General features: G+C 41.3%; 2 protein-coding genes across 3 annotated transcripts; one reads left to right on the forward strand and one right to left on the reverse strand.

Annotated features, from left to right (window-relative positions):
- Positions 1 to 99: 99 nt before the first annotated feature.
- Positions 100 to 13,940, forward strand: prrt1 (proline-rich transmembrane protein 1). Its single transcript, XM_030411722.1, has 4 exons — positions 100 to 620; positions 6,388 to 6,725; positions 8,594 to 8,785; positions 10,391 to 13,940. The coding sequence occupies exons 1-4, from the start codon at positions 602 to 604 to the stop codon at positions 10,565 to 10,567; spliced, it is 726 nt and encodes a 241-aa protein (XP_030267582.1). The 5' UTR covers positions 100 to 601; the 3' UTR covers positions 10,568 to 13,940.
- Positions 13,941 to 16,232: 2,292 nt separating this feature from the next.
- tmem268 (transmembrane protein 268) lies at positions 16,233 to 24,986 on the reverse strand. 2 transcript variants are annotated; one of them, XM_030411720.1, is made up of 10 exons: positions 24,685 to 24,986; positions 21,460 to 21,589; positions 20,302 to 20,364; positions 20,008 to 20,102; positions 19,797 to 19,904; positions 19,298 to 19,450; positions 19,064 to 19,174; positions 17,740 to 17,829; positions 17,311 to 17,529; positions 16,233 to 16,991 (listed from the first exon to the last, which is right to left on the reverse strand). In XM_030411720.1, exons 2-10 carry the CDS (start codon positions 21,569 to 21,571, stop codon positions 16,824 to 16,826), a joined length of 1,119 nt encoding a protein of 372 aa, XP_030267580.1. In that variant the 5' UTR covers positions 21,572 to 21,589; positions 24,685 to 24,986; the 3' UTR covers positions 16,233 to 16,823. The 2 variants fall into 2 exon arrangements, with proteins under 2 accessions (XP_030267580.1, XP_030267581.1); XM_030411721.1 differs by lacking the exon at positions 20,302 to 20,364 and having other exon boundaries at positions 24,685 to 24,981.
- Between the last annotated feature and the right edge of the window lie 1,229 nt (positions 24,987 to 26,215).

A 26,215-nucleotide genomic window follows, 5' to 3' on the forward strand; every position in this document is an offset into this window, starting at 1 on the left:
TGATGCAGTGTCTTTTTTTTCCCTCAGATAATGTAGAAAATTGTATGTCGTTCATCATAAACAGCCACTTCTTCACTGGATTTCTGACATCCTGTGAACAAACTCCTCTCAGGACTATCATCAGGTGCAGGGAAAGAAAATGCAATGCAGGGTTTCTTTGTTGAGCTATAATGGGATGTTCCAGCACAGTCCATGTGCATTTTCCCCAGTCAGGACTGTCGCTTTAAGACAACGATAGCTTTGTGTCTGATTAATTCAATGTACGGCGACGCGTTAGTGGAGAAACCTTATTAGACTTCAGCCACACAGAGAGACGGAGGAGAGGAGAGGAGCGGAGAGGGAGCCGAGCGCTGCAGGAGGACAGAGTTTTTAAATTAAAAGGGGAAAAAAAATTAGAAAAAAACACGCGAAGTTATTGATATTAATAATAATAATAATAATATTTTTTAAAAAACGTGGGTGTTTGTTGAAGATGAAGACATCTTGAGGATGGCTTGTACGCGTTTGGAGTAGAAAAAAAAAAGTCTGCATCATCGCGCACGGAGGAAAGGAGCGGTTTTTTTTCACCATCAGCCGGAGTTAAAGCAGAAGATCGGAAGGGATGGCGTCGGAGAAACACGGTGAGAGGGGTTTTTTTTTTTTCTTTTTAATTGCATTCAACGTGGAAGTCTAATTTGCTCGCAAATGTGGGTATTTTCGTGTGGATGGTAGGCGTTTGGCGTGCGGATGTCAAGCTGACCACAGCTTGTTTTCTGTCATCTGCGTCTCCGTCCGCTGTTTATCTGCACAGCGCCGCTTCTATAGGATGATGCACCGCTGTGTGGGTGCAGCCTGAGGGGGGGAGAAAACCCAGCGCAGGCCCTCCTGTTACATCCAGAGAGTTTAAAGTAGCGTTCTTACACTTTATGTGCTCATATTCTCATTTTAAATCTGGTCATTTTCTGCTCAAAACACTGGAGGACTTGTTGTGATGATTCTATAAAAGGCTGCTTGAAATTTTCAGATTGGGATAACTGTGATTTTTCTTTTTTGTCCCCCTTTCCCCTGCTGTGTGTCTTATTGTCATCATTACGCACAGGCCTACGTACATCTCTCCTGACTATAGACATGAGTGTGGGTGTCCTTTGCGCGTGCACGTCTCCGCTTGCGCGCGTGTTTAAAAGCCCTTAATTAATAATCGTCAACGTCAGCTGCACGAGCGGAAAAAAAAACACGTGTATCTCCTCTTTTTTTGGTTGTCTCTCTAGGATAAAAAGGTAAAAGAATAAAGGTGATGAAACTCATAAAGTTGCCATTGATACTATAAAGAACAGACACATTACATTAGACTGTCTCCTCGTTTTGATTAACTCTGTGTGGTCTATTAACCCGTGCACAGATATTACCAAAACAGCAAATCTCTCATGTTATTTATGAGGATGCAGGACGTCTATTTGTGAGGAATGATTACCAAAATGCACCCCCCTTTTTCTCTATTTTCTACGTAGCAGACTGCAGGGACTGAGGGGTTGTAAGGTTGTGTTATTCCATGTCTGCCTGACTCATTGATCCTTTAAATGACTGAGGTTTGTGCAAATTAACAGGCCCACGGTCCAAAAAAGGACCAAGAATCAAGAAATGTACATTTAAGTGGGCTATTATTGGCATAAAGAGCTGACGTCACGCCCCTTCCGGTTTCCCCACATGAGACCTTATCTCAGAAAAACTTTGTATGGTAGTGAATGGAGAGAGAAATACATTCTTGATCCGATTGAATTGTGTCGTGAAGCACACACATGATGTTTGTCAATTTAAAGGATGATTTTCCAACTAGAAAAAGTCTCAGTCTGTCGTAAAATGAATAAAAAATAAGACTGTGAAAATACGTCATTATAGAGTACACAGCCAACCGTCGCGTTAGTGACGTCGTCTAGTTTAACGCTCACCAAAAGCCGAAACCTAAACATTGTTGAGCTGCTCCTGTATAGTTGCAGCTCACAGAACGGACAAACTACACATTCACATAACTGCAGTTGTCAATATGAGCAGATTTTTTGTGATTTTCATCTTTTTCAGTACCTTTGCTGTGCCAAGCTGGCGGCCATGTTGGTATTGGTGACGTGTGTTGAGCGAGACGGTTTAACACAAAACTACACGATATTTTACTTTGATTACGCCGAACAGCGACTTTCTTGTCTTAGAAAAATGGCTTTTAAATTGACAAACATCATATGTGTAAGTAATGGCACAATGCAAACGGGATCAAAACATATTCGTCTCTCTGCATTCACTTACATACAGAGTTTTTTCCGAAATGAAGTCAGATGAGGGAAACCGGAAAGGGGCGTGGTTTATTAACAGTAACGTCCGGGCAGAAAACACCTGCGTCATGCACTAGCTAACATACAATTCAAGTATAAGTAAAGGTCTAATTTATCCTAAGCGCGTTTTTGTGTGGTTGTTTCACTTCTCATCAGTGACAATTAGTCCGTTTAAACATTTAGTTGGAAACCTAATTTACCTTTGGGCCACAGAAATTACAGTTTGCGTGTACCCCCGTCACTATGCCTAGCTAGGTATGGCAACACGACAAACAACATCAAATTTGTTTTAGACTCGATTGCAACCACTTATATAAATAACACCTCATCTTTCTTTATTAGACAGAATTTCCCATAGTATTTGAGTGAAAATCTTTCTTTTTGGTTGTTATCTTAAAAAATTTGTGAATTTAATCAAATTTCAATTTTTATTGCAGTTATGTTTGTGGTTTGTCCACACCTGTTTGCCGTAACTATCTTTTCAAGCTAGAAGACGTACTTGCACATTCACCACTCACATCGGGCAACCACTCCATGAATGAAGCCAACGTCTTTGGCAGCCAATCAAATCGGGTAGTTACATCTCCAAACAAGCGCCAAGATGTCGCTGTTGAGTTGATATCTAACACTAGCAAAGCAACATATTGTGTGAAATAAACACAGTGGTAACAGCAGATACAGTTTATCTGTATGTCTTTAAAAATTACAACAAAATAAACAAGCTTGTTGACTTAAGATATCTCTGTAGGCCTTCCGGGAATCAACCACCAACTTTCTCACCAGAAGTGACGGTTGGAGTTAAGTGGACTTAATTTGGTCGTTCTACAAGTTGCTTTTCTCAACATTGCTCTACACGCTGTCTCTAACAATTTTCTATATTATGTAAGTGTTACTTATAATAAGGAAACTTATTAATGTTTAATCCTACTCTTCACAGCTGAATAGAACGTCGTTGACAGAATGGGCCTCTGGGGCAAATTTGGGCCACACAGTGTGATTAAAATTGACTTGACTCGTCCAACACGTGTGTCGTGGTGGAAACCACCCTGTTCAGATCCTTTAGCTGATACGACGCTGTGAAAAGACTCAACTTACAGTAAAACATGTTGGATATTATCAGCAAAAGCAAGGTTAACACTGATGCTTTTGGATTCATATTACTGCTGCATTAATGTGTGGGGCTATGTTGCATTTTACAGCTCCAGGCGTTGAGCAGGTTGAGCTAATTTTAACTTCTTAATGTACTGCTGAGTTTAATCCACAGCGATGCATCATATTCTATAAGAGAGGGTGTTGGTAGCTGTGCTGTGTGTGAACCATGCACCTCTAAAACGTGTGATGAGCTCAGAGAAAGACGTGTCTTTCAATACATTCTCCAGCAAATCCAAAGGGGTTTTTAAATAGTTTATATAGTTTAAGAAGTAGAAGGATGTTTTATATACATGAAGAAACACCCAATGCTTCAATTTAAGGTTTATTGTTCTTTATTTGTCACTTATACACATCTTACAAAACAATGTGCACTGAAATTCAGCCCAGGCCCTCCCAGACGATTTGTGATAGAAATATACTCAGATGGTATAGAGATGAAAAACAGATCAAAGATATTATATTCTGAATTCAGAATCAACAGATTTAGATGCACATGGTCTTGACTTGACAGGGAAGGTTAACAAAAATCAAAAAATTGTAATCTAAAAAGTAACTTAAAGCTATTTGATTAGATACAGGAAAAGGCCAACTAAATGCAGCTAGCATCTCACCAGAAGTTCGTTAAAAACATTATTATTCTTTTATGTAGGTGAGCCCGGTTCCAGCTGCAGTATTTTGCATCTCAATTCACTGGATGAAGCAGAACCACCATTAATGTTATCAGTTCCACTTGTGCTTTTCCTGTTTCTGCAGTTTAAAATGTCTCTGTGAAAAAGAGTCAGTCCACTGATTCTTTTTTATGTGACATGTTTGATTTCATTTGTTTTGGTAAATGTCCGTACTTTTATCTTTTCAGCTCAATGGCCAGGAGAAAATGTTGTCGGCAGTTACCGTTTTTGCCATCCACTGATACAATAGTACGTGTCATACAGATATTTCAACAAACGCGTCATGTCATAGTCGCATAACACGTTTTACGACCCGAGTCTCACATTGTGAGAGCATTCATACGCGTGACATCACTGGATATTTGTAAGGAGACCTCTGGAAAATGTACAGCCGTGCCCGTGGCAGCCAAAACAGGTATTTTACACCAAAACATGAAATCTTCTCACCGTAACCAAGTCAAAATGTGGACCTGCCTAAACCTGACCAGAGCATAAGCACAGCATTGTCATACAACATAAAAACTGAAGATTTGTTTAAGTTTTAACACATTTGTAGTTCGCAAAAACGTACATAGCCAACATTTATCCTGGCAAATGGGTTTTATATCATATTATGGCAATTTTTTTCCTTATTGGACAGCAGAGGAAGAGAGTAAATGGTTGAGAGAGAAGGGTGTGAGAATCAAACTGACGACCTTGTTGAGGCCATGCAGCCCTGTGGCCTTAAACATTCGGCTACCAAAGCCCTGCAAATCAATATTTTCAATTTGACCTGTCAAAGCACACGGTGATGAATGTTGATATCTCTTTTTGGAACCAAATACAAAAAGATAGCTTGATAGAAACCATCAACATTGGAATTGCGACAACTAAGCATTTCTTAAGATATTAATTTAAGATCTGTGTGACTCAATTAAAGCGTCCAGTTCTGGTCTTAAAAACAGTTTTGAGCTTAAAGCAAGTGTTAGGTTACCTTTAATAATACATACATGGCTCATTTCACAGATTAATGAGACCTGATATCTGTTCTTGAGTAGTAACAACCTTAATCCCTCCTTTTTTCTCTGGTGGTTACATAAGGTACCACAGACCTACAAGGCATATTTTTTTATCTGAATCTGGTGCCAAAAAATCCACCACTCAACAGCTTCTCGTGACAGATTCTGGACTGAACAGACATTAAAAGGAGAAAACACCGACATGTATTTTTTCTCTCTGCCAAGCTGATCGTCCTGACCTTTTAAAGGTGTCCCACCCCCCCTTTGCTCGCTTCCTTTTCCCGCTCTGTCTGCTTCTGGTCCAGTTCCTGCTTGTGACAGAGTTCGGGGTCTGTTACGTAAAAAGCAAAAGTCGTCATCCCTCATCACTCACCCGGCTCTGCTCCTCTGACTGCATCCTGCTCTCCTTCTTCGGTCCCATCAAACCCTTACTCTTCCATCCTCACCTCCATCTCTCTCCGTCTCTCTTCCTCATGTCCCTGTCAGAATGGATTACCGCACCCTCGGCGGCTTCCCCGCTGTGCAAACACGACAATCAGTCATCTCCGATGTTAGGCGAACACAAAGGGAGAAGAGGTGTGAGCCTGAAATGTTTAGATGTCCAGAAAAGCAGACGGACGCTTCAGACAGACAGAACGACCAGTTCTCTGTCTCAGAAATGTCACATTTCCAACCGCTTAGCAACCTCTTTTTCTTCTTTCTTTTTTTTTTTTGAGGGGAGATGGAGAGAAAGAGGCTTTTCTTCTTCAGAGGTCAAAATGCCAATCACTGTCATCATTAGTACAAAGGCTGTGCAGGTTTTCTGCGACGCTACTGAAGCTTTCATCTGTGTAATTGTTTCCCTCTCCGACACTGAGACAAGCACGGGGGGCCTGTTTCTGTCAGGGAAAGGAGAAAAGTCAAAATTATGAGTTAAAAGTCATAATTACAAGTTAAGAAGTTGAAAATATGAGATTTAATAGTCAAAATGAGGAGATAAAACTAAATTATGGGATAAATGATGACTCTTTATCTCATAATTATGATTTACCGTGGGAATATTCTTTCTTCAAGCTTAATTTTAATCTTATTTTCTTCTTTAACTGGCAGAACTGGGCTTCCATGGATAAGACGATCAACATGCGGACAAACGTGCTGTGGCACTGCTCGAGTTAGATAATCTGCTTCTTTTCTTGTTCTTCCTCTGCCTTTTCTATTTGTGTTTCCTCTCCTACCTGTTTTTTTTTTCTTATCCTTCCTCACTCTTTCTGGTTTTTCTTCATCTCTCAGGTCTCGATGACTCTGGCCGTCAGACCATGCAGCCTCCTCCGTACCTCGCCGGCCCGCAGGACCCCAACGTACCCCAACACCCGGGCATGCAGCCCGCTCCGGGCACCCAACCCAACTACCCTCCTCCGCCTCCTCCTCCGGGCTCAGAGGGATATCTCCAGGAAACCCAGTTCCACTGCGGCCCGCTGGGACCCCAGGGCGCTCCGCAGGGCTACACGGTCCAGACCCAGGGCCCCGGAGGCGCCATGCCTCACCCGCCCGTGGGATACATCCACCCGGGCTACCCGCTTCAGCTGCAGCCCTGCACAGCTTACGTACCCGTCTACCCCATGGCATCGGTGAGTCAGAGACAAGTGGCAAGCTTTTTAAAGATTTCACAGGTCTGACATCAGGCTGCGGCAGAATTACACTAGACTCTGTTCTAAATTCAATATACTCAGTGTTTCTTTCCAGCACGTATCACGGAGAAGAGTTTGTATGATTTCCTTCCTTTACTATCAGATCTGACGGATGAAAATTTATTTTGGTAACACTTTATTTTAAGAAGCAAAGTGGCCTAATAATTTCACCATATGTTTCTTGGAAAGAAGTGTGTAATTTGGTACTAATTAAAGGGAAAACACAGGCAGTGTTCCGCTAACTCTGTTGGCTGTGTTTTCTTTTAAGAAGTGTTGATTTCCAGAGCTGCTTGGTAGCCCAGTGAAATCAACTCACCAGAGATCTGCCTCAGAAGTGATCAGAATATTATCTTGAAATGACAGACCTCTGAAATAAAGGGTTTTTATGTCTTCTGAATTATACATTTGTTCAAGTGAGCGTGTCGTTACGTTTTCAAGGTTGTATCTCACAGGCACGGTTTTTAAATCTGGCAGCAGACAGAGCCTTTCCTGGTTATTTTTGTGGGGACGGACAGATAAATCAGTACGCAGTGGAATATTCACTCACTCCACTTATTCCAGATAGCCGGGCGTTTTAGCTAATGACTCGTACGTGGATGGGCTTTTAAAAAAAAACTTAATAGTATTTTTTTCTGTCTCAGCACCGAGCTTCTGTCTGAAGGACGCGGTGTTGCTTCTTTGGGAATCCAGTTTTCTGTTTGGGAACAGTAAAAAAAAAGGGAAAGGAAATTGTTAGATAATTTAAAGAGACTTCAGTCTGGCCACGACAAGTCGAACCACGCAGCATTGATTTGAGTTTCCATGACTACTTTAAACGTGCTGGGTTGTGCGCCAGAACGCTCCGAGCGGGTTGCGGTGACCTCAGATAGGCTTTCGTTATCATTCAGGGTACGGATGGTACCTCCCTCGACTCGATCCACTTTGTCTGTTGCAGTGCTAAAGAGGAAGCTGTTTTTAAACCTCGCTGACTCCAGACGAGTGCGCCACCAGTTAAAGACACATTCAGTCGGAGGTTGTTTTGTAATGGAGCAGCACATGTGTTGGAGAAGGGCTGATGGCGGTCTACGGGCACCAAACACAAACCACTCCAGTCTCTGGTTTACATCTGCCTGGACGTTTGCTGCATGTTTTTCTCTTCTTCTTTGAGAAGGGAACATCTTTCTTTCAGAATAGGAAATGAAAAATACAACCTGTGACAAACTAATGCAGTTTGTGAACCGGTGCTTTTGTACAATATCACTGTTTTTGAATCATAGCCACACATGTTTACACAGCAGCAGATAGAACCACTCACGCTTTACCCTGAGGTAAACCGGAAACAAAATAAGGCCCCTAAAATGTGATTGTGAGTCATCAAGCGACTCCAAAAGTGCAACTGCTTTTGTTCAGTCTCACCACTGAGAGCACTGAAGTGTAAGCTTGTGCTGATGTTTAATCTTTTACACGTTATTAGTCTCTTTTAATTAAGTACATATTTAAAATCCCTGATGGTGTATAATTTATGTTTGAGTGCATGTACAGGACTACAGCAGCGAGTGCTGAATGCAAAGAAAATGTCCGTGTTGTAGCTCATTTTGCAGGACAGCCACCGTCTCACAGTTTTTTTCAGACATTTCCTGCCGGGCTGTTGATAAAGCTGAGCCACATACGATTCTTTGCAGGTATAATACCTTCCTCCTCTTAGACCGTATCACCTTGCTCTGTGTCATTCGAGCGAAAAGTGCTTTGTCAGCTGCTCTGTGACAGCTCGACTCTTTTATTAAGTGCTCGTACTTACTCTCTGTCTTCTTCCCTCCCTCTCTGCTCAGGGTCAACCCTACATGCCAACGGCGGGAGGCCACCCGGCGATCCCACCGGGACAGATTCATCCCATGCAGATGCCACCCAGTATTACCCTAATGGACCGCCGGCCGCCACACGACTACCTGCCCATCGCCGTGCTCACCACCGTCTGCTGCTTCTGGCCGACAGGCATCATCGCCATCATCAAAGCGGTGCAGGTGAATGGCGCGTCTTTTCATCTCGGAGATATATTAACATAATGGCGCCTTCGCATGCTGAGACTTTCTAATGCGAATGTGTCCTGAAGTCATTTTATCGCCATTTTATGTTGAGAAGCGTACTTACCTTTTCAGAATGACACTGTGATGAAAAGTATGCAGAAAAGTAAGAACATATAAATCCCACTTAATTTAGACACATTGAAGGATAATTTCCCTTCAGTGTCCACCACTTTGGTCCAGTCTGAAATCTCTCAACAACTACTGGAAAATGCTAGTTCCAATTTAAGAAGAAGAATATTCATTTACTACATACGTTTGTAGCGTCTGGAGAAAACTCACAAAAGCATGAAGAGACAAGTAAAGACATTCAGATTCCTCAGAGGATGAATCCCTGTTGCCACCAGCCTCAGTTGTACATTTTGTTTACTGCTAAATAGCAAATGTTAGCATGCTAAAATACCTAACCCTGCTGGGAAAAAAAGCATAGACCAGCAAGACCAGCATATGTTGTGTTTTGGTGCTGGTTTTGGTGCTTGTCTATGCTGTTTTTTTTTTCCCAGCAGGGAAATGTTAGCATGCTAAAGTATCTAACTGTGTTGATGGAGATGTCTTTGTACTGTGTGCAAATATATCTCCTGAAGGTAGCATGCTTAACTAGCTAGCCCCAGCCCATCCTATCTTTTAATACAAAGTCCCTCAAGTGGAGATAGTCAGACAGTAAAGCTCAGGCAGAGTTAGCTGTTTGGTGCAAGGCCAACTGAGCTAAACTAGCTGATGGCAGCTACAGCTAGGAGCAGTTAGCGGTTGCTCTGCTTGGAGTGTTTAATTCATAAATATTGCACTTTTAATACAGTGCTTTTTCCACCAAAATTCAATTTGCAAGTAAAAAAAAAAAAAACTGCCTTTCCTGCACCAAATTAGCTCGATAGTTTGGTTCAGCCGAGTTACCTGAGCCCTCCCTCACCGTAAGAGTCCGTAACACGTGTTGACCGGTATGTTTTCAACACCTCTGAATTATGAATCAGAACAAAAAGGTAAACAGCGGAAGAAAACAGCCACTGAGAACCTACTTTCAGCGATGCCGCGTATACCACGTCTGCACTGAAAGGCCCCAATTGCTCTTTTACTGGCGCTTTTTTAAACCTACAGGTTAAATTGAGCGCGATGTCAGAAATTTAAAGGCTCAGTCTGGTGGCTCGCAGAGCTCATGATGCCTGTTGTTTGCCTCTGTTGCGGCAGACTGTGCTGACCAACATGCACACAACAGACCCGATTACGTAACTGCACCATTGTCGGTGCAACGGGACAGAATGGATTTTTTCCTCTGGGCCTGCTCAGCTGGCTTTGAGTTGAGTTGAGCTGACAAGGCATGGACCCACCGGTCTGAGCTGTATATGTTGTTATGCCGTGCTAATGTTGCGTGGAGTGGCCTCTTTCTGCACATTCAGACTGTGCCGCAGTGAAATCGATCCATTCATGGTGTTTTAGACTCTCTCCCGCTCCCACTCGTGCATCTTCTCCTTACATAACGTTTATTCTAATTTCTCCTCTCTCTCTCTCTCTCTCCCACACACCCATCCCCTCCCTCCTGCATCGGCCTAGGTGCGTACGGCGATAGCCAGAGGGGACATGGTGACAGCGGAAATAGCCTCCCGCGAGGCCCGCAACTTCTCCTTCATCAGCCTGGCCGTCGGAATCGCCTCCATCGTGCTGTGCACCATCCTCACGGTGGTGGTCATCATCGCCTCGCAGCACCACGACGACGACTGGGAGCCGTAACTCCACGCAGCATCACACAGGCGGGGGGAAATCATGGCATATATTAGCTAGCTAACTTCTCTCAAATCGTCCGGAGGAGCTTAGGAGCACTGAACATGCACTCAAACTGCTACTACCACACACAGCTCTGACCTAACCTGCTGCCACCAAAACACACACAGACAACCAGAAACATCCAAACAAACCACAGACGACGTGCAAACGCCAAATACAAGCAGCTGTCAAATGAGATCCAGTCTTGCTGTTAGTGCAGCGACTGCTTAATATTTACATGCTGCAGGAGGGAAACGAAGCTCCTCGCATCAACAATTAATTTGACGCTGATTTATTCATGTAGTTAGACGGGCCGGATGGGTCACTGTGTGTCTCAATTTTGACCCACCCAACGACGAAAATGTTCTCAATGGGCCCACATGGTTGTTTTTAGGATAGTTAAATGCACATTTTAGTCTCGCCAGTACAAGTATACATGTGTTTTTCTTCTTTAAAAACAAAAAAAAAAAGTGCCATGTTGAAATAGCGTTGATTTACAGAGTAGTGTTATTGCTGATACGCTTGGACAAGAGACTGTCAAACTGATGTTAAGTGTTAGATGGGGGGGATGGGGTTTAATACACATTTAACACACCAAATGGAGACTGGACAGCTGGACCGAGTGTCCAGCGTAACCAAACAGAGTATTTATTTGAGATTTGTATGATACATGGACATTTTAGCTGGATGACATGATACATGACGCTTGAACTACCTGTTTGTTGATTTATTTAAAATGTGTTATTTATTAATTTATTCAATATCTACCCATGCATCGACCGCATCTGCTATGATTTTACAGTGTATCACGTTGCTATCTGACACTTTGAAATTGGCTTGGATTTGATATCTGATGATGATTTCTGCACTTTTTTTGTGACCCGATGAGACGGTGCAGCAGCTTACATTCATAGTTCTTATAGTGCATGACGAATATAAATTAAAGCTAATGGGCGTCTAGTGCAAAATAGCTTGTCTCCCAGCTGTTGATGGGAGTATTTCCTAAAATATCTACGAGTGTGTGGTACAGTATTTATTTTTTTTTTTTTAAAAGTCAAAACAAGAAAAGGAGACATTTTAGATAAGTATTTGAATTTTATTGCAAGTATTTTAGAAGTGTTTTGGGCCTATTTTATGTTGCACATCTCTTAGCTATTTAATCAGTCAGGCGCTGTATATGATAGTGAAACGTTAGACTTATGAGGCAACATAACCCTGCATGTCATCCTCGGTTTGTTTCCATTTGTCTTTAATATTGCAGCTCGGTGTGTGGCTGTGAGCTCCTTTAGCGTTGTCTCACTGTGGTAGTACAGTGTGTCGGCGTTCACCCCACATGGTTTCCATAATGTAGCGTAGCTCCGAGAAGCAGGTGCGCTGTTGCTGGTAACAGCTGCGACATTACAGTATGAAGTATCACATGACATTATGAGAGGACTGAAAATGAATGTTTCTAAGAGGAGATAGAGGGAAAACGTTCATACCTACATTGTAATGTAGCACTTTCTGCTCTATGAATCTTCCCTCTGGTACCCTTTCTCTCTCTTTTTGTCTTTCTCCTGTCCACATGACTTATTGGACCTATTATAATATCCCTTCTGCCTTCCCCTTTCCTCTGTTGGTCCCTATGATGATGATGATGATGATATTTTTAAAAGAATTATAAAGAGATATTACAATTATTGAAATTGTATTTGTTGACAATGAACACAAATAGAGACAGTACAAATACAGTTTATTCTGTAGTTGATATATAAACATTTATTATTATTATTATTATTATTATTATTATCATTATTATTATCATTATTCATTGCATTTGATTGTCACTCATGTATAAAATGCATTGAACTCAATCGGGCCAGTATTTATCAATATCTAAGAACTTTGTATTTGCAAGAAGTAACTTTTAAGAACCAATCAGAGACAGTAGCCACTGTTGCTAATCTAAGCTAACTAGCTTCTAGCTAGCTTCATATTTATGCAGCAAATGTGACAGTGGTACAAATCTTCTCATCTAACTTAAGGCAAGACAATGAACATTGACACTTTGGTAAATTAGTGTATTTGCTTTCTTTCAGAGAGTTATATGAAAGGCTGTTACCATGCTAATACTAGCTAAGCTTGGCTTAAACACTTGAAACAGGGGGAGGCAGCTAGCCTAGCTTTGTCCAGAATTTGTACAAAATCCACCTCTCAGCGCCTCTAAATCGTTGTTTTTACACTTAGGTATCTGTATGTAATGAAAAAAGAGAACATTAGATGATAATTAGTGAGCTATAGAGGTGTTAGTAGCTGGATTTTAAAACCTTTCGATAAATCTAGGTTAACTGTGAGTCCATTTTGCTCATTTTAACTAACTAGCTTCTAGCTAGCTTCAGATTTACGATGCAAAGATGAGAGCGGTATTAATCTTCTCATCTAACTCTTGGCGACAAAGCGCAAACAATATTCGCTTCCTTTCAGAGAGTTAGATGAAAAGTTTGTTCCCACTTCAATGACTGTGTGCTAACTAATAAGATACAGCAATGCAACGTTTGCTTAGCTTAGCTTAGCTCAAACACTAGAGACAGGGGGAAACAGCTAGCCCGCTTAGGTTAACAAAAGCCACCTCTTAGCTTCTGTAGTTGTTTTTACACTTAGGTATCTGTATATTTTAAAAAGAGAGATAATATGTTGATTAGTGAGAGGTGCAAGTCGGCTAACTGTTAGCTCCTGTTGCTAATCTAAGCTAATCAGTGTTTGTCTAGCTTTATTTAAGGTACAAATATGAGCGCTATCAATCTTGTCTCCCAAATAAGCATTATTTTAAAAATGTCCTGTCATCTATATAAGTTTGTGAATAAAAGTTAAGGTTTAAAGCCCATAATTTGACTTTTAGCTGCTTGATAAAAACAGGCCCTGTACCTATATGACTGACACAATGATATTTTAGCGTTAAAAGAATAAATGAAGTGCTGTTTAGTACCCTCATTGTACAGAAGGCTCTGGCAGCGAGTGTGTGTCTACTGAATAGAGTCACTCCTAGCATATCTAGTTTATACAGAGTTTATAGGCTGCATCTCCCCGTGTGCTTTACGGTAGGACTCTTACGTTCTCGGAGATGTGATCCTCATTTTCTTTTGGTTTTTTTTTTAGTTTTTTTGTTTTTGAGCCTGTAAATGCGATGGGTTTGCTTGTTCAAACAGCCAAAAATTACCTGTGTAAATGTGGTTCTCTTATAAGGGTTTATTACTATAATTATGTAAACATGGCTGTGTTTTTGCACATGCATTGGTTGTTTTTCTGACTTCAGTTGTTTGAGTAATGAATAAAAGAATATTTTTTGGGGTTGTGAACGATACACGTTTGGTGAAGGCAGCGTCTCATTCTTTCAGTCTGTTTTTTTCACCTCTCAGCGTCTCTCCATCCTCTCGGTCTCTCTCTGGCCTTTCCTCTCTCCCCTCACCACTAAGGTGCTATTTATAGTTGCCCCGGTTTTTCTCCCTCCCTGTCTATCTTTTTCCTCTCTCTGTCAGAACATGAACTACAGTATCTCTCACTGTCTGTGTCTTCTGTTTAATCGCATGAGCTCTTGCAGGTTTTTTTTTGACAGCTTCTCATTTTTTATACATCATGATGGCTGGTGTTTTTGCTTATCATCTGCATGACTTACAGTCGTAAAACTTCCTCTCCAGTGAGCTTGAGCTTGTATCTGAAAATTAAGGATACTATGGCATTTTGACATTCACGGTCCCCAGAGGATAGAATTACGATAACTTTGGTGATGACTTCTCATCTGACGCTGCCATCAGGCCCAAATTTCAATTTGCCCGATACTTTGGTTTGAGACTAAACATCTACAAGGCTAATCTTTACTGACATCCACAGAAACTCTGCTGAACTTTGTGTTTAGCGCTTATTAATAAATGTTAGCACGCTAACACTAGTAAAAAGGTAAATACATGGATGTAGCAAAGGAACTTGCTTATTAACCACCTTACTAGCTTAACATCTGCATTTTAGCTTTTTCACTATGAGCATCTTGGTTTGCTGACGTTAGCATTTAGCTCAAACCACTGTTGTACCCAAGTACACCCTAATAAAGCTGCTAGCATGGCGGTAGACATTTAGTCTTTTTTTTTACGTCGGGGTTGTAGTTACAGTATATCTACTATATATGTTTATACAGTAAAAACACGACACTGGCTCTAAAGAGGGACTTCAGCGTTCAGTTGGTTGCAACCTGCATACACGTCGCTAGATGCCACCAAATCCTCCACACATGACCTTTAAAAGCTGCAACTTTTCGGATTGTTAATGAGTTTTTCTCTATTTTGTTTTTTTGTTTTTTACCACTTGTAGGCAGCAGACAAATTTACACTTTGATTTGATGAGTAGATGTCCAGTTATCGCTTTCGGCCTCTTCCTCTTTGGCTGCTAAACCCTTCACTGCCCGGCCGGCCCCAGATCACCAGGACGTCACCCATTAAGACATTCGACAGACATTAAATTGTAGTTGCAAATGAAAAATCAAAACATTGTCTTGACAAACTTAATACGAACGTCTGATGACAACGTGGCCGGCTGGGTGTGTTCACCAACTAGTTGCTAACCTCGTCTGTCTGACAATAAGCAATAGGAGAGGTTGTGTGCAGCTGCCTGGGACTGGAAATGGGAAAGCTAAACAACAAGCTCCTTAATATTGCTCATAATGCTCCTCAAAGGTTGTAACTCATCATCGGCAATCGCTGTGCACACTAATCTCACTCTGTCACAGCTTCCACATTGTTCTCTGGTGAGTAATTATAAAACGGTCTTTAAATTAAATGTGTGAGAAGGTGAAACAGACCCAAACAGGGAAAAAGAGGTTTTGATGGAGGAACTAACTGGAGGTGGGAGCCAAGCCAGCCTGTCTGTGCAGGATCACAGATGGCCATTTAACCTCCTGAGGAGACCCAGCATCACTGAGATCTTTAACTTGGCCTCACGCAGCACGCCTTCTCTCCTCCATCACACGGACCCGGCTTCCCCCCGGGTTGGGCCACGCTGGCTCTCTCGCTGTGTGTGTTTGTGTCATCCCGCAGCTCCTGTCGTCTCAGCCGCAGCATCGGGACTGATGGGTAAATAGCTGGTAATGCGTAATAATGCCGGGGAAATAAAAAAGCCTACCTCCTGCGAACACAAAAGGCATAGATAACTAATCCACCTACGCGCATAAATCCAAAAGGTGTTAGCAGAGAAAAACAAACACAGAGGGGCTGTGTGCTGCTGCTGCTGCTGCCATATGAGACAATACATCCTGGAAATTAAAGCCAATGATTCGTGTTATCCCTCGTTCAGCGTCATTAAACACCTGCACCGAGGGGGAATCCTGTCCTTCCCCTTCATGCTTCCACTGTTTTTCTCCACATATCGCTTGTCAATCCTCCGAGCAGACGAGAGGTTCAGATCCTCACCTTAAAGACATAATATTTAAGTACTTAAGACCTTTTTTATGTATGTTGTTGAGTTGTGGACTTTTTTCTCAGAAATCCACAAGTGTACTGAACGCAACAGCACATTTAATTTGGTCGCTTGTCGCTCCTTACGGGATGAGGACGTTGGCTAAATGAGAGGAAACTTAGCTTGAATAAACCTTTAACACATCGCCTTGTCTGTTCTTACATCACACTTTATTTCAAAAGTAAATATTTATTATATTTTACGTTTTCATCCACAACATTTGTCGAGCATGTATAGTTACTGGTCACTTTGCAGCTTTAGATTCTGGCAATTAAAGGTGATCAGTTTATGTAAAAAAATATTATTTCTATTTTCTGTTATATAGAATATGATGTATGCCGAGTATTACCCAATATCAACATTTTCCTCAATATTTTTTATTGTGCAAATAATTTAAACAGCAGTGATTACATCGTAATTGTTTACAAGAGTACAAACATTGTTTTACAGCAGCTGGAATGGCGCTCAGTGTGTTCTCAGTGTGACAACATTTGGCAGGGTGCAGACATTGTTGGGACCAAACGGACTAAGGATCCAGGTGGCACAAACACAGAGCTGGCACAGAGTCACAGCGGCCTGCAGGCCGGAGCAACAAGCTCAAATACAGAGTTTGAAGCTCCAAATGTGCTCTCGGACATGGAGCCTGATCCGTGTTTCCATTCTAAATGTCAGTTCATCTGTTCAGAGAATGAATAGAGAGCAGAAGTCTTAGTCCCGGCAGCGTCCTGATGTGACAGCTCTGTTATCGAAGGATCTTCCTCTTGATGTACTGGCAGAGGCAGAGGGGGGCGGTGGTGCAGTGGTTCCTCTGGGGACGGAGGCGGTGGTGCGACGGTCCTGACAGCTGCTCAGACACCAGCAGCTTCACGTAAGCCGCACTGTACGTCATCAGAAGCTGGTGGGCTTTCGCCTGCAAAACAAAAGAACATTAACACGTAAAAAGCTGTAGCAACCGTCTTTCACTCCGAGAGGGAAGAGACACAAGTGCACGCTGTACGGAGAATAAAGATTCGTGGTGGTATTAAAACTTCTTAACTAAAATTTAACGCGTTCAAAAGATGTATAGTTTATGAATGAAAGAAAACAATGATCAGGAAACGTTAAAAACATCTACATGAACTGTAGTTTCTTTTTGATATGTGTGATAAACAAAACTGTAGATATATGGGTCAGGCTCTGATATAAATTCCATCAGTTGGGAACAAAGAAGCAGCGTCGCATCTCTTTACCTGCGCAGGTAACGATGCGTCAGGGATGAGGCTGTAGTTGGTGGTGACCCGGGCGTCCTCCCGCCTGCTGGTGGAGGTACCGCTGCTCGTCTCCTCATTGCTCAGCAGGGGCCTCTGTTCATCCGGGCCCTGCTCCACATCTGTCCCCACGACCTCGGGGTCATCGGCCTTCACCTCGGTCACCAGGACGAGGTGGGACATTTTCTTCTTCAGCTTTTTCTGTTAAAAAGTGCGACATTTGTCGGATCAAGTTAACTTCAAAATGAAAGCTACGACATGTGACGCCATCCCTGAAATGAATAACCCTCTGAACAGCATCTAGGATTATGTGTCTATTGATTTTGAGGGGAGGACTGACATGGGTGCGCGCGGAAATCGATAGAACGGCGGTAGAACAAACAGAGCGACAGATGTACCCGGCTCTCTCACCTGGATGTCATTGGCCACAAAGCTGCGCTCCTCTAAAGTTTCAGTCAGCGCCCTCAGACAGCGGGACATGTCCCAGTGCACGAAATACAGCTGCAGACACACAGAGGGACGAATACAGGAGCGTCAGTGGCCACCAAGGCAAGTTATTCATGTTGGATTTTTCTCTTTACTCCATTTCATTTCAAATGTTCCCATAAATAAAATTGCCTTTTTCTAATAATCTGTTTTTGTTTTTGTGTATATATTATTTGACTTTTGACGCCAACTACGTGTACAGCAGACGTGTTCCCTGAATTGCTGATGGATTCTGTGGTGTGTTTTTTTGTAGCGTATGCGAGGACACACACAATTCCAGCTTTTTCTTGTTGCAGCTGCTTTTGGCCGTAAATCTGACTTATATAACAAAACAAAAATCACTGATCAGTAGTCTCAACGAGCTCATGATGTGTGGGCAGACATTGTCCAAACACACACACACACACATGTATTTAACATTCTAGTGTAGATCACAAACTTTCAAAAGATACAAAAAACAAAATTTGGGGTTTATGTCTTTAAAGTAGTGTTGTAGAAGAAAACTGAAATGTCATACTTGAGTAAAACAGAGATGTCATAGTCACTGTCGTAGCCAAAGTAAACCATACGACTAGTACTTCAGTAAAAGTCTTACAGTAACTAACACTGAAGTCTCAAAAGTACTTTTCTGTTATGTTTTTCTGTTGTTTTTATTACAATTGTCGTTAAAATAAATCGATTTCAATTTGTGTTGCTTTGACTGTGATGCAGCGGGCAACAAGCGATATCTAGTTACTAAATTTCAAATAAACGTAGGAGGAGGGGGTGGAGCTAAAGTACAATATTTCCCTCCGAGCAGTACTTGAGTACATCTACCACGTTACATTTTAACAATGCTATAAAGTTAGGACATTGTGATCTGCGGTACAGCCAAAAAGAAGAAGAACGGTTTACTGTTTTCTACTCTTTTGTAGACCAGTAGATAGCGAATGATGTGTTTTTTGCTTTGTCATCGTTGTGCTGTTTTAATTGGTGTCTCGTCATTGACCTTGTGATATTGTGGTATATATGGTTTCCTCTTTCATTTCTCTCCGTGCTATAAACTTCTCCTCTACAACAACAGGGGAAGATGAAACGAAAAACAAAAAAAATCAACACACTAACAGCTGTGAATCATGTTAAACAACATCCTACAACAGTCGACAGTGACAAATGTTCTGAACGGAGACATTTATACATATTTATATTTATTCTGGCACATGTGGAGCCTCATTTTCTCTCAGTTTTAGTTGATTTTTGTGAGGACAACCTGCATGTTCCCGTTGCAGTTCTGAACCCAGTCGGCCACGGCCACCAGCAGCTTGTGCTTCACCATCCTCTCGTTCACCTGGATCAACCGAACGTCTAAGTTCATGTTTAACTGATGCAGAAAGAGAAAAAGGATCAAATTGTTATCACTTTGTATTCACACGTATAGACAGGTTAAGATAAATAATCTGAAGACGTCACTGTGAACTCATTCAGCCGCGACAGGCCGACTTACCTCTTTGTTACTGTGGTGGAGAATGAAGATGACGGCGGTGGTGAGGAAGATGGAGACCAGGCTGACAGTGAGACAGAGGACCCAGTAGTCAGTGACGGTGATGTAGAGGTGGAGGGTGGAGAACACAGCGCACCACACCACTACATACAGCACCTGGTGGAGCGAGAGGAGAGGGTGAAAATATTCACTTAGAAACCAAAAAGCATAAAACACTCTTTAAAGGTCACACGAGCAGAAGGGATGCTCAATTTAAATACTTCGAAAAAAGTGTAATAGCGACTATGGTTTCCCAAAATAACCCCCTGATGACGTCACTGGGACAGAGTTTTTTGTAGGATTGATTTAAACTTGGGAATTAAAAGGGTGGATATTTTCGGGCTGCCTGTGATTTTGACCATCTGTCTCTCGCAGGTTCCCAATCTTAGGAAGCCAATAGAGCGCTAATTTAAGGGAAAAAGCAAAGTGCAAATGCATCACGGTGAGAGTTAAGAGATCATACCGGTGCCAGTATGAAATTAAAGAGGGCCGAGTTGAAGACCATGTATCTCCTGACTGAGGGGACGTCCAGCGCTGTCTTCAGCGGTGCCTCCATGTCTCTGAATGGAATCTAACAGGATGAAAACATAAGCAAACTAATGAATAAACAACCTGAATCCAACACAGATAAGACATATTCAGTCGGCCGTTAAAATGTGTGTCTGTATGTTCACCTGGAAGCCGTCATCCTCTAGTTTGGCCCGGCACAGAGACAGATCGAAGCTGGGGTTCAGTGCTGAACAGCTCGGCACCGACAGAACACACTGACCTGAGATTCGGAGAGAAAGGGAGAATCACTGAAAATGGTGAAATCACCCCAGTCACAGGGATATTATGTCAAAATCTAGAGCCGACTTTGTGGCATACGAATTTTACACTGTGCCTTTTGTCTGGTTATAAATTTGGCTTTAGATCAATAGACACATAATTTTGGTTTTCTTGAAAATGTCCAGTGGTTTGGTACTTACGAGCGTTAAAGCGCAGTTTGAATTTGGCGGTCTGGGTACACTTGTCGCCTAGATGTAACTGATCTGAACGCGGTATGACATGTATTGCAGAAAAGGTCAATATGGTACATATGAAGAGTAACACATTTGATATTGTCCCTGTTTTGCAGAAATGATAACTGAGCAGAAATAGAGTGTAAACACACAAACCAAACAGAAACGTGCCAATAGTTTGATCTGACAACTGAGCTGCCAGAAAGCCAAAGTACGCCCAGCAATCTCTATTCAATCTATGAAATACCACAGACACACACGCACAAGAACATCACCAGCCCCCAGTAGCTACACAGGAAGCTGCTCATTAGCTGAGTCATCATGAGTATTTAACGGTTTAACAGCCCAAGAGATAAAATAATTATTCACCCTGTTAGACCTGGCCAGCCCTGCAGCGATCCAGAGAAAAGGACACAACATTTCACACATAGTGCCACAGCGTACCCTGAAACACAAACTGGGATCTGTCCTCCAGAAAATCTAACATTCCTCCAGCAGAGCCAGTGGTTTTGAGCACTTAGGAAAATGATTTAGGGAAATAACAAAGAAAATGTTGGTAAAAAAAGAGAAGTGAAATCGACACTGCCCTATGGCTCCGGGGAAAAACTGCTGCGCTGTCACTGAAGAAGAAAGTAAAAACAGAGCAGAAGCACAACGATGAATAACCTCTCAAATCTCACTGGCAAAAGATGAGCCAGTCAATACAAACTAGTGCAGTGCTGAACCTTAAATTCTTGTTGAGATCCCAAATTTGGGCTTTAATTTGGGGAATGCGTGTAAAATGGTGGCCCAAGACATCTGAAGCATGTGAGCTTGACATCATGGTGACTACGTGGTGATAATCCCTTTTCTAAGCACTGACAGCGTTTACAGCGTGGCTGGTCATGAGGACATTTAAAATAAGAGTCACTGATCTGTCATGCTTCAGTGACACAATCTTAAAAATTCTGAATTAAGCATTGCAGGACAAAGGTTTACAGACCAAAACCGAGTGATGATGGCACAAATGGAAGCAGATGTTTATATTGTCAGTCACTTTATATACAAGAGTATGTCGGATATTAGATGAAGAATCGTTTTCAGTACATTTTACCTGATAAGAACAAATAAAGAAACCGCAGTTACCATTTGACCAGTTTGGTCTGTTGTTGTTGGCCTGTGGCTGAGGTCTGCTTGGTCTTATTTGAATATCCACCTCAGTCTCCTCCATCACGTGTCTGTTCTTGTCCTCCATCATCTCAGAGGTAACCACATCCTAAAGAAAGAAACTGAGCATTAGATAACATCATCTGTAATACCTTCTAAGACAGCTGCTGCCTTAGAGGAACATTTCACCATTTCCTTTTAGACAACTAATGAAACACTGACATTTCTAAAGTTTCCTCACAGCTCTTAAGACCTAACAACAGTCACTTTAACATTACTAAAACTGAAAGTCAGAACAGGACAGCATCCAGTGGTTCCATGTGACATCAGCCATGCATCACTTGCATCACAAATGCAAAACAAGAGTCACAAAAAAAAGAACTGTGAGTTTAAACAGTCAAATTAGCCTGTGTGTTGTGAGTGAGAGTTTAACATAAGCAAGGAAGCAAAGCTTCAGTTGGCTGTATGGATATATGGTCTAAAGGTTCGTTCGTTTTCTTTTCCGCTTTTCCTTCAGGGTTGCGGGATGTTGCCGCTTTTTATCCTTGCGGGGCTTACTGGGGCCAAATCCAGTTTGACTTATGGGCAAAGGCCAGGGTACACCCTGAACGAGTCGCCAGCTCATTGCAGGACCCTTACTGATGGCAGTGGCTGCCCTACAGGGTGCCAACTGCACATCAGGAGCAATTCTGGGGTTCAGTATCTTGCTCAAGGATACTTCGGCATGTAGCTCAGTCCCACCCCAGGGGAGCCGGGGATTCGAACCAGCGACCTTCTGATCACTGGTCCACCAGCTCAACCCACTGAGCTACAGCCGCCCCTGGTCTAAAGGTGCAATATGTAATTAGCCAGCTGTTAAAGTCATACTAAAAACAAATAGGGGCCTGCGTATCACAAGAGTTGCTGCTAATTATTGCTGCTGTTAGCAAGTTAGCTTAGTTATCTGTGTATCTAGTGGGAACTTGATGCACCAGAGTAGTATTGTGTTTACACTGCTAGCTGTTTAGCATGCCAACTTTAGAAGATATCTCTGCAACACAAAAGAAGTCATAATCTAAAGATTGTATTTTCTTCACATTCTGTCAATAACTTTTGTTATTTTTAAGGTGTTCTAAAAAAAAAAAAGTGTTAAAAGTAGTGGAAACAGCTAGGTTAAAGTAAAGAATAATCAGTCGGTAGCTTTGGCTAACTACTTTTAGATAACTATTCCAACTCTTTATCTATTACTTTAGGATAACAAGTTAGTTAGAGGCCAACTTGGTTAGTTGGAATAGCCCCATAGTTACCTTAGGGCAATCAATAAACAGATAAAATAGCCTAGTCAGGTAAACGTAATGGGCAATGAGCAATTAAAGTAGTAGATAGTAAGCTAAAAGGTTAATAAACAGTTGAAACTGCAAAAAAGCAGCTGTTTAAGTATTTAGCTAAGTGGAAAAGTTAGCTGAAACGGCTAAGCTGTTAGTTATAACTAGTAAACCGGCGAAATAACTAGTGTTGAGCAGTAGATAAACAGTGGAAACAGTTCGCTAAAAGTCACATATAAGCAGCTGAAATAGCATTAGCATTAATGTTTATAACATTGGAGGTAGTAGGTTAATAGTTAACATCGGTAGGCTAGGTAAATGTCCATCTGCAAAACACAACAAGTAGCTAATGCTAACTTCAATGAATGTAAACTTGGTCAAAGCAGCCTAAACTTTATTGATAGCATTGTATAGCCGACATTACCGTAACTGTACCTATTTTTATAGGAATGAAAGTGTTTAAAAACAAACAAACATAACAAGACTGAGACTAATGGCACCAATGGAAAGCAATTGTCTGATGAGTGGCTGGGAATGCATATCCTAACGGATAAACAACTGTTAAATATGTCAACAAACAAGTGCAGTCTTGTTCGTGTAAGGACTTCCTGATAGACCACAACATTTATCTCTGATGAACATGTTCACAGTTTATGTTAAGTGACTTCAGAAGCGCCAAAAATAAGGACATGCAGGAAACTAGATCGCTTCTGCTTTCAAGAGTATTATTATCTGAACATATGCCTACTTGTGTTTATTATGCCCTAATACTCCGTCCTTTTGTGTTAGTATACATTTTAGGCACTTGCATCTGCATCATATTTTAAAAGCTACTCATATGTTTTCAAACTAAAAACTTAATCTGACGAGTATATACTTACTGGTTAATGGAGCTGAGTAAAAAGCAGGCAGACAACGTTTTCTGCAAGCTGCTGGTGTCTTCTGTTCATAGTTTCAATTTAGAGGACACAATTTAAGTAAATTTAACATTTTATAAACCCGAAGTGTTGCACGGTATCTGTGGAGTAAAAATGTCCAATGTCAGGTTTTATCTCAGTGTAGTTCAGTCTGTGAATAGAGGATAAGAGGTATCTTGGGACCTCAACAGGGACCCTCCGAAAACAAACAAAAAAGAGAGAAACCAAGGAAAGCTACTTATAGACGACTCTCTCTCTCGTCTATTTTCATCTCACAGTCCCGCCTGCCTGCCTGCCTGCCTGCCTGCCTGCCTGCCTGCGACAGTGCCACATGTTACCGCCGAAGTGTGAAAACTCATTGCTGCAGTCGTGATGTCAGTTTAACCCCTCGGTCTTACATTTTTTCAGCCCTTTCTTCTCACACACAGGTCTCCTCTCTGCCTTTATCTACTCCATCTTTCTCACTTCCTTGCCTGTAGATACAGTAAAAAAAAAAAACCCACTGGGGGCTAATTTATCGTTTCCTGCACCTGCTCAAGAGGATTTTTTTGTATATTGTGAGAGAAGGCTGCCTCCAAAGTGTTTCAGTAGCGTAGTAGATAGAGGAAACAGTGCAGTAAGCTTGAGTCTCAGTCTTAAAAATGGCATCTTGTCTGGTTTCAGGTCCACGTCTGTTGTGTTGCAGAGTGCTGAACCTAATTTGTTAAAATGACTATGTCTTCACCAGGTTGTGTCTGTTTCAGGAGCAAAAACACAACAATATCTCAATGAATATATTTCTACTTTAAGTCATGTCTTACTCTCAATAACTGTAGTTTAAACCTCCCCATTGGGTATAGAAAAGAGGAAGCCTTGTCACAAGTATTTGTGCACCAAACTTCATTGAAAAAAGCTTGTATTTTAATGGCTCCAGTCAGGGAAGCCTTGAACCAACAATGACGTAGACCAGAGTCCATATTTAAACATGATTAAACATATTTTACCTGCACTTTAGATCAAAGTCCATCATCTCAACACTGCTGTGATGGTCATATTCCCTCTCGGTCCCACTGTAGATCCTTTGAGAGCAACGAAGAGATGTCTTGCTGCGCGTATAGACTGTGGCGTATGTGACTTTCACGCTCAGATGTGTCTCAGCAGAGTTTCTTTTTCTACTTCTCTCTCTCGGTTTCGCTCTCTCTCTCTTAGCGTGTGACTCAGATCAGCCAGGCCTCATGACTGCAGGAATGTGGTTTGTGGTTCTCAGCTCAGACACACTAGAAAGAGTGTGAATGATGCTCGTTCGTCCCGTTGTATTCCATTCAAAACTTTGCTTGGAAGTCGGGCTTTTGATGTCGCAGCATGCGGGGAAAAATTGTTATCTGGTTGGCATTTAGGGAGAGGAGCCTGTTTGTTTTTCTATGACATGTTGCAGCTTGACTGGAACTGTAACACATTAACTCATAAAGTCCAAGGATAGTTGTGGATCATTGGGAGTTCTCCTGAAATTGAACATTATTAGTGTCATTTCACATTAAATAACTGGCTCATATTTGCAGTCGATTCACATTAGTATACTGTAATTATTTTACAGTTATATAGATTAAAATCAAAGTAATATTTTGTGTTTCTAGAGCAACACAGGCCTAATTTTTTTTTAAAATACATTATTTTGAAGTAAAATCGACATTATTATGACATTAAAGGTATCCAGAGGTATTGTAAATATACAAATGTACAGTTAATTGACAGTAATACTACAGTAGTGTTCTGTGTTTTCATGTTAACACCACTTTGCTTTTTAGCATGTTAGTATATGTGTCTTATTGAAAGACTTGTAGGCGTGTTATCATGTATAACTTGCTGGACCATTTTTAGGCTAAATTACAGTACGGTGCTGAACCGTAATGACAATATTTCCTTGTAATGTACCAGTTTTATGCTTTTACAGTCGCTAGATAGACAGACAGACAGACAGATAGATAGATAGATAGATAGATAGATAGATAGATAGATAGATAGATAGATAGATAGATCACTGTGACTGTTCAGTTTATATTGTAATACTAGGGCCTGCTGACGTGTCCTGTGAAATTTCTGCCCCCGTGTGGATAAAAGTAGCAAGTTTATTCAGCATAATCCAAAAGAGGACCACATTTCAACATCTTTCAGCAGCTGTACAAGGTTTATTATTGTAAATGTGAATGTAGTTTCAAATTATATCAAATAGACATGAATTTATTACAACCAGCAAAAAAGATGATTCTATAAATGGAAAATCAATAATGAATGAATAATATTTAAATTACGATTGTCCAACAAGGATGATTTTTAGTTAAAATAAGTTTTCATTTTTGATAACTGACTTGTATAAAAATGGTATGAATAGCAGTTGAAACCAAATCTTATAAAAGGAAATAATACAAAGGACAAGTAAAATGAAATGATAATAAGCATACACAAATATATAAAGATAATAAAGACAAAGGTAATAGACACATTTGAATTATTACTACTAATTGTACTATTCTTCTT

Source organism: Sparus aurata, chromosome 3 (genome assembly GCF_900880675.1).
Source record: "Sparus aurata chromosome 3, fSpaAur1.1, whole genome shotgun sequence".
Taxonomy (NCBI): domain Eukaryota; kingdom Metazoa; phylum Chordata; class Actinopteri; order Spariformes; family Sparidae; genus Sparus; species Sparus aurata.